General features: G+C 37.9%; 1 protein-coding gene across 2 annotated transcripts in view; it reads left to right on the top strand.

Annotated features, from left to right (window-relative positions):
* The window catches only part of CPED1 (cadherin like and PC-esterase domain containing 1), a 305,552-nt gene that overhangs the window by 68,894 nt on the left and 224,351 nt on the right, over positions 1 to 12,307 (top strand). For both annotated transcript variants that reach the window (XM_070466510.1, XM_070466514.1), the window contains one exon: positions 1,038 to 1,113. In XM_070466510.1, the coding sequence (XP_070322611.1) occupies positions 1,038 to 1,113 (76 nt within the window). The remainder of the gene's footprint in view (positions 1 to 1,037; positions 1,114 to 12,307) is intronic.

The following is a 12,307-nucleotide window of genomic DNA, read 5'->3' as shown; positions in this document are numbered from 1 at the left end:
ATCTGATTTTCAAGCTAATTTATACTGAATCTTTCTGTTGGTTTTAATGAGGTGTTACCATATGTGGTGTTCTTTGGGGGATTCAGTTGAGAATAGCTAGTTAATCTGTAAATTCCAAAGAGAAGAATTGTTTGTATTTTTTCTTTATAAGTTGAAATATGCATTTGAATTTATGACTACATTTATAAAGCTTCCCAAGAGCAAGTTTTTGTTAAAATAGAGTTTTGTGGTGACTGGATTTTATACTTGAAGCAATAAATACCTTTCAGTATGAAATACCTTTCACCACTTCAGTGAAAAGTGGTGCAATGGTAAAGAATCTGCTGGCAGTCCAGGAGACATGGGTTCCATCCCTGGGTGAGGAAGATCCCCTGGAGAAGAAAATGGCAACCAGTTCCAGTATTCTTGCCTGTAAAATCCCATGGACAAGGAGCCACCAGTTCATGGGGTCGCAAAGAGTAGGACACACCTGAGCACAGACGTAACATGAAATGAAAAGGTCTTCCTAGGTAGTGCTAGTGGTAAACAACCCATCTACTAATGCAGGAGACATAAGAGATGTGGGTTTGATCCCTGGGGTGGAAAGATTCCCCTGTAGGAGGGCATAGCAACCCACTCCAGTATTCTCGTCTGGAGAATCCCTTGGACAGAGGAGCCTGGCAGGTGACAGACAGTCCATGGAGTTGCGAAGAGTTGGACACGACTAAGCAACTTAGCATGAGTGAAAACTATAAATGCTAACAGGTTAAGCATTAGCACTAGATGTCTGTGATTCAACATCATGACTTTGAAGTATGTCTGTGTTTTAAAAAATGTTCCTAAATATTTTGAAAATTCCCAAGGGCAGTTTTTATCTTTTATTAGCAAATAAACCACTCTATTATTTTGCATTTGAGTGTTGATTTACAGAGATCTGAAGATAGGGAGTGAACGGTGTAGACAATACTTCATACATGTACCCTGTGGGCTGTTTGTGTTTTCTTTGCTTTAGTGTTTATGAATGCTTAACTCATTAAAACTTTTCCCTTTCCTTTCAGGTAAACATATTACCAGAAATACAGCATCAGCTTTGCAGAAAGGAAGGATTATGTCAGCTCATTAAAAGATTTCCAGGTAATCTTTCATTTGTTTCTTTATGCATAAATCTGTGAGATATATAGGCTTCCTCAGCAGACACCAACCAAGGAGCCCTCAGATCAGCATACTAAGCTCCTTTGTTCATCAATTCCACCTTCACAAATCTTCTAGAATTCACAAGGTTCTGCCAAAGAGAAAGAACTCGATAATAAGGAGTAACACAAAATGTTGAAATTCTTTCTGTTAGTTTTGCCTTCTAAATTTCTAGATAAATATTCTTTTTCTTCCTGTGTATTTGTCTTCAAAATAATTGTTGCTTCATTTTAAAAGCAATTATTATAGTGCTTCTTAATTATATAAAACTTGAGATTTTTAAAAAATATATTTCTTTAAGTGATTCCAATCTTAACAAATTTCTTTCTGCTTCCTGGAGGCCTCTCAATTTGTCTCGACAACTTTAGAAATTTGGGACAAAAATTACCATCTAGCCTCCTTATAGAGTCCCCGGGTGGAAAGAAAACATCAGATTGCATATGAGTCTTCATTGATGTAGTTGTAGTGGACTTGAAAACTCATCAATGAAAGAGTTCCTCAGATTTCTCGTTTAAAACACACTTAATGTTTGTCACTTGAAAGTATTACACTCTGTCATTAAAATTTAAATCCACATAGTTTTATTTATGTTTTAAAAATTAATTTGTGTCTGAGTTGAATCAGAAAACTGGTATCTTAACCTAACAGCTTTTCCATGGGGTTTCTGCTTCTACAGCAAGCATGAACCACGTTGATATGTCCCACTATGAAGACTACTGTCTTCTATTGTCATTTACCAAAGATTAAAATAGTCACAAATTAGCAATTAAACTTTCAATTTAAGGTACTTATTTAAAATAAATAATCTATATATAAACTTGGTTATGCAGGTATCATTTTATATGACACTTGTTAACTGACTCCATGATCTCTTTGTTTTGTTTATGTAAACTTTAGTGGGTATTATTTTATAAAAAAATGTTTTTGTGAGATGCAAGTAGACTGATTATTCCCATCAGTACATTATTAATATGTATATAGAAATCCTTTAATTAAGTCAATTTTTAAAACATTTGTTTACATTTTGGACAGAACCTACATACATAAAGTATGTTTTTCTTTGTTGCTGTTTGCATTTCAAAATGACTGATAAGCACTGGAGTTAGCAGAATAGAAGCTTGTTAATGAAAGCCTATTTGTAGCCAGCTATGAATTACCAGTTTCAAAAAAATTCCCCAAACAACTCTTACCTAAGTTTACATTTTGCTTCTGTAAGATTAAAAAAAAATTTAGTCTACTTTGCTTTAAACATTTCTTATTCTCAAGATCATCTATAAGTTCTAGACATATGTCTTCCTTTCCTCACTCTGTCTAGTTTGTAATTTTCTATGTATCTCTGTGACTAACAAGGTAATTTCATGGAATATACAGCCTTTTTAATGGAATTATTTCTCCTGTAATGTTATCTTTCTATAGCTGAAGATAATTTTCTTAGATGTGTAGCTTTAAAGGAATAGGTCTACAGATTGTTTTTTGGTATAAGCTTTATAAACAATAGCTTATGTTGGAGACAATGACTATGAATATACAGTATACAATATAACATCAATATTAATAAGATTAAAAAACACATTATTTGTTGTGAATACTGAATATTTAATATTGGATACAGATCAGATAGCATCATGCCTGTACCTAAAAATATTTTTTTTTCTAAAAATATTTTTAAAAGTAGGTACTATTAAAAAGATGGTAAAACTAAACATAATACTATATACTTGAGTCATTTTTATTTAAAACCAAAGTGATCTATGCCGTTTTGAGACAGACAAAACACGGATTTTGAAACCAGAGATTTTTACCTCTGCCACCTATAAGGTGTGTGAGTTAAATTTGAGTTGTTTTTGGATTTTTTTTTTCTTTAAGCTATAAAGTGAGGATAGTGAGACCCATTTCACAGATTTAATTAAAAAAAATGAAGTATACAGGTATGTCTATGAAAGTAAAAGTGGAAGTTGCTCAGTCGTGTCCAACTCTTTGTGACCCCATGGACTATACAGTCCATAGAATTATGTGTATGTACTTTTATTTGACAACTAATACATATTTATATACATACTATTAATATACTAACACATAGTGCTCCAAAGTGGTAACTGGGTCAGCCTAGATGTGAAAAGTCCAACAACAGACCTTTCAATATTTTTTCTCTTTATGTGATTGATTATCACTACAATTTTAAATTTCTGCCGAACCTGCGAAGAGTCAGAATTCACCTTCTTCCAAGTTCACAAGTCTGCCTGCCAGTTTCATGGGAGCTGGCAGAAGACAGGAGATTCCTGGGTCAGAGACAAATACCTTTATTATTTATAGCAAGAGAGGCATACAGATTATCAGCATTTGCAGTGGTTCAGCTCCCACAGGGCAAGTGAAGAGGTCTAGGTGGTGACGCTTGTATACTAAGTGGTTTGCGTTTCAAGAGCAGAGCTCCTAGCTTAGAGAGTTTGAATGTTCATAAGGTCTGTGAGTGTGCCTGCCCTTTGCCCCAGAAAGACCCATTATTTTTGTTATACTGGGCAAAACCTTTTCTTTGCTCTGGAGAGAGACACCATCTGTATCTTTCAAGGCTATCTGCTGCATAAATATCTTTGAAAAGATAGTTCAGAAGAGATTTTTAGTGCCTCTGTTTGCAAATGATGCAAAAATGTGAAAAATACATGAAGAAGTATCTCATAACGATTTCAGAAAAGAATATCTGACAGGTTCAAGTTCTGAAGTTTAATCAATGTATAATTTGGAGCAAGATTTGAAGCCTGGTTGCACTTCAGTTTTTTTTTTTTAATCTATAAAAATAAGACATTTGGCAATTATTAATAACTCTGAGATTCCATGATTCCATGATTCCTTTTTCCCATACGGACATGCTGTGCCAGGATTTATCTTAAGCAGTAGGTACCGACACAGATGCTACGAAGGCAGGGCTGATCATCCTGATGGGTCTGAATGGGACCTTGCAGGGGTGGCAGGACAGAGTCTGAGCCAGAGGCAGGGGAGAGTTTAAAGACAGCCCGTAAGACTAACACAGTCTGTTCGTGTCCCAGCTGCACAGAGGGTACCTGCTATTAGACTTGTGACTCACATGGAAAGGCACAAATCCATGGGATTTTTACTGGCTAGCCCAAAGGTTTACTTTTATCTTGCCATGTAATGTGTTTGTGGTTGAAGACGAATGCTACATAATTTTTCATTGGCCCAAATTTTTTACTAATGACTTTTGTTGCTTTTTATTGTGCATGCGTGCATGCGTGCTCAGTCATGTCTGACTCTGTGACCCCATGGATCATAGACTTCCAGACTCCTCTGTCCATGGAATTTTCCAGACAAGAATGCTGGAGTGGGTTGCCATTTCCTACTCTAAGGAATCTTCCAACTCAGGGATTGAACCCATGTCTCCTGCATCTCCTACATTGACAGGTGGATTCTTTACCACTGCACACCACCTGGGAAATTGCTTTTTATTAAGCTTTTTTTTTTTTTTTATGAAAAGAATTCTTTTCTATATTTGAAATATAAGTATGAAACAAAACACTAGGGAAACTGTTTTGAGTTGTCAGTTGTTTTTGTTCTCTTTTATGCCATCCAAGAAGCCTTGGTTAATAGTGTGCCAAAGTTTTGGCTATTACTCATTCTTTCCAGTTTTATCTTAGTTCTGATTACTAGATTTCATGTGAAATTTGAAATGTACCCAAACTTGTACTCAAAGATAGCATTTTGAACATTTTAAGATCTCTGGCCTCATCTTTTCAGTAACATGTGAATATATAAAAAAAGAAAAGGAAAAGGAAAATGATAAACAGAGTTTACCTCTTTTCTTGTATGTCAACAAACCTGGACTTTTAAACAATATAAATATTTACTACTGAATAGAAAATATGTCCTTTAATAACATAATTGAACTTATTTTAAAATATCAACCAATATTAGTTATTTATCTCACATGGAATTGGTGATCGTTTTTAAAATTCTAGGTCTAAAAATTTCTGTCTATCATATGATACCAGTGAAATATTGTCAGGGAATCAAGTAGACTAGCTTGAATTTAAACAAAGCAACATGGAAATTATCTATGCTTAGTACCGTTTGAGAATTTTTATTGATTTCATTTTTTCCTGTCCTCTACAGTAATGTTCTCTTTCAAACAAGAATGTGAGTAATGAGGTTCCCAGTATTAAAGAAAACTGGGGACACAGCTCTATGAGGCAATCAGGCAGACTTTCAGAGAAGACCAGAGTTTGCTTCTTCTCCATGCTCTCAAATGCTGACACCCCTCCGTGTGTCCTCTGAATGTGCCTTCATGCTTCTGCCTTTCCACTTCTGTCCCACACGCGATTATATTCTTTGCGCAAAACATTCTTTCCCCAAGTAAAACCCTCACCTCTTTAGTATGACTGACTTCAGCTAGGTGATAGAATAAAGTAAGCTGATGGAACTAATTCAAACTAAATTATACCCTCACCCCAGTCATAAGCCTCTTACATGTATTTGCATTTTTATAAAAGAAGTTTGCAAACCCAATGATTGGTAGAATTTCTGGAAGTGCATTCAAATTCCTGTTCAGTTTACCAGCAAGCCGTTCACTCCCAAAACTTACTGAATCCATCTACTTTCCTCCATCCCTACCATGACCAGTCTTGTCCAAGTCAACGTGCTCTCATACCCTTCCCATTTCTCTTCTTGCTTCTGAATAATCCAGTTCATTATAAACACTAGCCAGAGTGATCTTTCCCCCCCATTTCTTTCAGAAATAAGACAGATTTATTCAGCCTGCTCACTGCAGTCTGTCTAGGGACTAAACAGCAAGGCCCAAGTAACTAGCTCTTATGCTCTGACTTGAGCCAGGGGGCTAGATTTTTTTTTTTTTAATTGAGACCAGAAGTCACACACCCAAGTGTTTATAAGAACCTAGTATGTGACATAAGAAGTTCATAACAATTCAGAAGCTTGCAAGACCAAATGACCCGCACATTTTCAATATTTGGCTTGTCATCAAATTTATAGACTCACTAATGTAAGTCATTTGGGCTTCAAGAAGAGAAGAGGAGTTGAAAACATAGGAAGATGCAAGGCAGTGCCATGTGACATTGCCAAGATACGCCTTGACAGAGGGGCAATGTTGGACACATAAAGCTCCCCCATGTTGCTCAGACCTGTAGAATCCAGTAACCACTAACATTCAGACCCATCCGGCAGTCTGGTCCTTCTTGTCCCACATTTGTGTCCTCACACTTCTCTAAGCTCCTTCCTCTTGCATATTTGCATTTCTCTGCACACTTGGTAACTCCAGCTTCCATTCACCTCATGAAATGGTAGCTTTCTTTCCTAATCCCTAAGTACAGTGAAGCTGGGTGTTCTGCTAAAACCTTAATCTCTGGTGTTGGGAGGGATTGTTGGTATCTCTTTGCTACCCCTCCTTCCTCTCATCTGTTAACATCCTGATCATTCAGAATATTCAATAAGAAAATCATCACCTGGATTGACTCTTTCTGGAGACTTCAGACCTACCATCATTCTTGTCAGTTTTGATGTCCACATCAATGACCCATTCATCATCACAGTTCTTTGATCTCATCAAATCCATGACCTTCATTTCTTTCCATCTTCAGCCTCCCATCTGGGCAGCCTTGCTGATTAGTAATTTGCATCACAGACAACTATATCCATCTTTGAGACTTTAATTCTCCACTTGATAATCACTGGCTTTCTAGCTTTTTCACGCCTTCATTATCTCTGAGCCTGGAACCTCAGATGTCACCTTTGATACTCTTAATTCTGCTACTTTCCAAGTCCCTCAGCTGTATTCAGTCATAATTTCTTTCCTACCAAGCCTGGACCATTGAGTTTGCCACTTGGAGTATTTCCCTACAAGTGTATATATTTTTCCTTAAATATGCTTTTCATTAAACATCAACTCTTAAGCTACCAATTCAGAAAAATCTTACAATCTGTCTCCTCTGCTCCCAAACAGTAAACACTGAAGAAAACACACAAGTTCTCTGTTCTTGCGATGTCTTCCTCACTTGCTAAAATGGAAAAAAATCATACCACTCCTGCAATTGTTAGCTCAGCCACCACCATCAACACAGGTAGCTAGTGCCCCCTGAAGCATTCTGTCCTAATTTCCATCTAGGATACTTGTGAACACACATTAAAAAATTTTGAATACTAGCCCTAGCACTCACAATATAGGAAAATATCAGAGGGATTTCCATACATTCTAAGGCTGATGGAAGCAAATTGTGGTTCTTAATGCTCTGTTCAATTCAGTGGAGTAGAGAAGACCCTCTCCTGCATGATCAGTAAATATTTCAAAAGAAAAGCTGGCAGAAAGTGCTGATGGTTTGGGTGTGGTTTCTAAAAGAATGTCTCCTATGGTTTTAGCAAGCCATCAGTTGGACTGAACAAGTTAGATGCCGGGAGCTTAAATCTGTCATTCAGCTGTTTGTCTCAGAAGAGTTAAGTGATGAGAAAATGACACATTCCTTCCCAGTTAAGCATATTGTTTTGCAAATGAAGCAAATATGAAGTAAATATATTTTATATTGAAAATCTAAGCTCTTTTTGCTCAGAACTGTCTTCCAAGTAAAGTCCACCTGATTTGCTGAGACAGATACATTTTCTTTCCTCTTGGTTTCTGTTGTACTTGTGAGAGCTTCTAGAATAGCCTAGTCACAGTGTGTCTCAGTTGTATTTGTATTTGTTTGTCTCCCTACAAGGACTAAGACACCCTGTTCTCAAGTTCCAGGGTATGGGCATAATTCCTGGTATATAATAGTACCTCTAATATTTTTAAATGGAAGACTGGAGAGGATACTGATGGAGGGGGTTAGAGTGGTGGAAGGGCTTCCTTGGTGGCTCAGATGGTAAAGAATCTGCCTACAGTGCAGGAGACCTGGGTTCCATCTCTGGGTTGGAAAGATCCCCTAGAGAAGGGATTCCAGTATTCTTGCCTGGAAGATTCCTTGGACAGAGGAGCCTGATGGGCTACAGTCCATGGGGTCACAAAGAGTCGTACACGACTGAGCGAATAACTCTTTAGAGTGGTGGAAGGGGACCCTGCTGATCATTAGAGGGCTTTGGCGATGCTTGGATGGATTTATCCCTTTACTCACTGCACAAATTCAGTATTGAGTTGGCTCTATGAGGCAGAGTACAGGCAGGAGAAGTGGAAAATACTGGTTCCTTCCTCCAAGATATAATTACCCATTTTGAGTAATAAGGTATTTGTATCCATGAAAAAACTAGAGGACTGTTATCATATTACACACACAAAGCAGAAAGATACCAATAAATTACATGGCTGGTATCCACTTATGGGTGATTATCATTGCAGTCCAGAGACTGGTCACCTTATTCCTGTCTAAAAAGAATATGCTTAATACTTTCTCACATTGTCAGTTCCCCTCACGCATACAGGCTGGAGATGGCTATAGACTTCTTAAGGACAGATTTGTATTTTTGTACCATTTCAACCCCCAAATCTTTAAATATATGTTCACCATTTCTTTAGAGAGGAGGCTAAGGACAAAGTAGAGAGACAGTGGTAAGAGGTGTCTCTCTTCTCTTATCCAGTAATGTTTTAGGGCTTCTTATAGATCAGCTTTCTGGGCAGTTTTCTTCATCTTAATGGTTCTGCATTCAGGACAGAGGAAATAAATCCAATACTTCTTGCTGACATTGTGCTTCAGCATTTTTCCTCTGTGCATCCTGTGAAAGAAAGTGAAGATGTCTGAGCTGTAGCCAGAAAACCTAAATCAGAAAGAGAGAGCATTGATCTTGGTTGCATGGGTGTGAGGTGGATTATTTTTCTTTGTCTTTAAAAAAGAACCATTGAAAACCTACACACACACACACATCCCAGAAACCTTACGTAACGTAGGAAGAAATGACTTTGCTTTGATGGAAAAAGAGTAAGGCCCTTCCCTCTTTATCCTCTTCTTTGCCCTTTCTTTTTTTCCTCTTTGTGGTCCCCAGAGGCCACTGCCTGCCACCTGTTTGACCCGTAAAAATCCTTTGAAGACTTTGGGCTGGGAACCATGGCTCTCAATAAGGAACTTTAGGATAGAGAACATGAAAAGTGGTCAGTGGGGGTGGATTCTATTTATCAAGCGTGATTCTATTTTCAAGCATGGAAGTTCGTAGAAATGTTCTTCTCTTTCCTGTGTCCTGTTAACATTTTTGGCCACCATGAGAAGGAAAATAGAAATCAAATTTGAAAAATGATCAGACATGCATTTTTAAATTCCTGTTCTCTTTCTCTTTTTTTATGCTCTTATTGTGCTAGTGAGATGTACTTGTTATGAAAAAAATAGAAAATACAGATAAGCAAAAAGAAAGAAGAAAATTTAAATTTAGTGAAACTACATAATTTTCCCTACCTTCCCCGTTCATGAACAATTTTTACATACTAGACTACTATTCAATTCAAGCATGAACAAATCATGGTGTATTTTTCAGTGGGAAACTGTGAATACATTAAAAATGATGGCAGATATACATCTATTGGCATAGAAAAATATTCACGCCATATTGTTAAGAATAAAAGTAAGAAGAGTAACCCCAATATATGTTATATATATCTTACATTATTATATATTTTACCTATGTATGCAAGATCTATGTAAAATATATATTAACAATATATTTTATTATAAAAATATATACATACATACACATATAAATTAATTCATTTAGTACTCACAATGTCTCTGTGAGGTAGTCATCATTATTATTCCTATTTTACTCAAGTGTAGAGAAATTAAGTAAAATTTTCAGTGTCACACATCTAACAAATGATATCTGCACATAGTCTGCATGAGCCTGGAGCCTGCTTTCTTAGCCACTTCTCTCCTCCAAACTCCTCTGGATGGCATTCAAGGCTCTGAACAGGCTGAGGTCCTTACATTTCTCCCTGGTTTCCCATTATTTCCCAGCCTAACTCTCTGCTCAAGCTCCCTTTACTGTCCTAACATGAGGCTTTGGCTTTCTCTTTTACCTGCTATGGGGCTTCCCTGATAGCTCAGTTGATAAAGAATCCGCCTGAAATGCAGGAGACCTGGGTTCAATCCCTGGGTTGGGAAGATCCCCTGGAGAAGGGAAAGGCTACCCACTCCAGCATTCTGGCCTAGAGAATTCCATGGACTACAGTCCATGGGGTCACAAAGAGTCAGACACGACTGAGCAACTTTCACTTTCACTTTTCCTGCTTTTACCCTGATGACCTCATCTGATTTTATCATCCCTTTAAAGATTTTTTTTCTCCAAACACAGTCACATTCTGAGATATTGAGAGCTAGGGCTTTAACATGAATTTTCAGGGCATACATTTCAGCCTGTAACAGCCAAGGATAGGAAGAGGAAGGACTTGTGATTGGTAGTTCACAAGATCCATCTGGGGAGAGGAGAACAGGTCCCCAAGGAAGAAAGATATTGGACAGACAAAAACAATGAATGTCAATTATCAATTTTTGATAAATATTTATTGAGTGGTTATGATAAAGCCCATGGTACTAGTGGTAAAGAACCCACCTGCTAGTGCAGATGTAAGAGATGCAGATTTGATCCCTGGGTTCAGAAGATCTCCTGGAAAAAGAAAGTGGAGACTCACTCCCATATTCTAGACTGGAAAAGCTGATGGACAGAGGATCCTGGCGGGCTACAGTCTACAGGTTCACAAAGAGCTGAACACAACTGAAGCAACTTAGTATACAGCACAGATGGAATTCATCAGGCAGACATCTCAGTCTGCCTAAATGATTCACTTTATAATTTTATGTATTTATTTATTTTTGGCTGTTTTGGGTCTTCGTTGCTGTGCCGTCTTTTCTCTAGTGGTGAGCGAGGGCTGCTCTCTAGTTGCAATACACGGACTTCTCATTATGGTGGCTGCTCTTGTTGCAGACAACAGGCTCTAGGGCAGTTGGGCTTCATTAGTTGCAACGCATGGGCTCAGTAGTGCGGTTGCCAGACTCTAGAACACGGGCTCAATAGTTGTGGTGACTTAGTTGCTCCACAGCATGTGGGATCCTCCTGGATCAGGGATCAAACCCATGTCTCCTGCATTGACAGGTGGTTTCTTTGCCACTGAGCCACCAGGGAAACCTGATTCATTTTAAAGTAAGAGAATATCCACGTTGCCTTCTCTTTCTTACTTTCTGCCTTGAACTGTAGTTCTCAGACCTTTCTCTGATGTCCAGAACTAGCTAATATGAGAAATTAGTTCATTCAGCTATACCTTTCTCTTTCAAGTATACCTTAAAAAATTGTATATACTTCAACCCCAAATAATAATTCTATGGATAAGAATTTTAGACTCCATTGCAGACCAGCCAGAATTTCATGGAAACTGTTGAATCGTGTGAATGAAGTGATCATTTCCTGAGTCTGACCTATCCATAAAATTGATCATTCTGCCTGTGAGACATAAATCTCTAAATGAACTAATCACAGACAGAATCAAATGGAGATTTTGAAAAAGCGATAGCATCGCCTTGCTTCATTTCCTTGAAAATGGGAAAAAAATATTTGCTGCTTATTATAGCCTGTTAGTTGTTAACTACATAAATCTTTCTTCCATTTGGCATATCTCGTAAACTAAGACACAGGCTTGTCGATGTGTTTGGGATACATACTGTGAAGTGCTTCACACCTGGCCACTGGCAAGACAGAAGAGAGGGTCGGTGGAGGCTGGTAGCACTAGGGTGTGAGGGTCAGTGTATTGAGCTTTGGGGGACTCACTTTTTCTTTGAAAGAAGCTAGACCAAACTCACTGACCCAAGGTGCTTCTTGCTCTGGTGTTGTGCATGGAGTTATACTTTGTGCTTTTGGCATCAGACCAGTGTGAAAGGGACAACATGTCCATTTTCCAGGAAACATTTGGCAAGTCCTTGATATCTCTGAGATTGTGCCGGAGACCGATGAGCTGAGGGAGCTGATTAATCCCTCTGCTCTTTGGTTCAATGGCCCTGACCTTTTAAACTTGAACTGACTTGGTGAAGTTTACATTTCTGATGCATGACTTCTGTACCTCCTGCCATCATGTAGGTATATTGATTTATTTCACTTGGAGAGTTTATCTTGTGCCAGACACTAGGACACGTGAGGAGCAAGCCTGCATAGCCCATTTTCAACAATGTGTATG

This window comes from Odocoileus virginianus, chromosome 1 (assembly GCF_023699985.2).
Source record: "Odocoileus virginianus isolate 20LAN1187 ecotype Illinois chromosome 1, Ovbor_1.2, whole genome shotgun sequence".
NCBI lineage: Eukaryota > Metazoa > Chordata > Mammalia > Artiodactyla > Cervidae > Odocoileus > Odocoileus virginianus.
The sequence above is the reverse complement of the archived record's forward strand: the minus strand, read 5'-3'. Positions and strand labels throughout refer to the sequence as shown.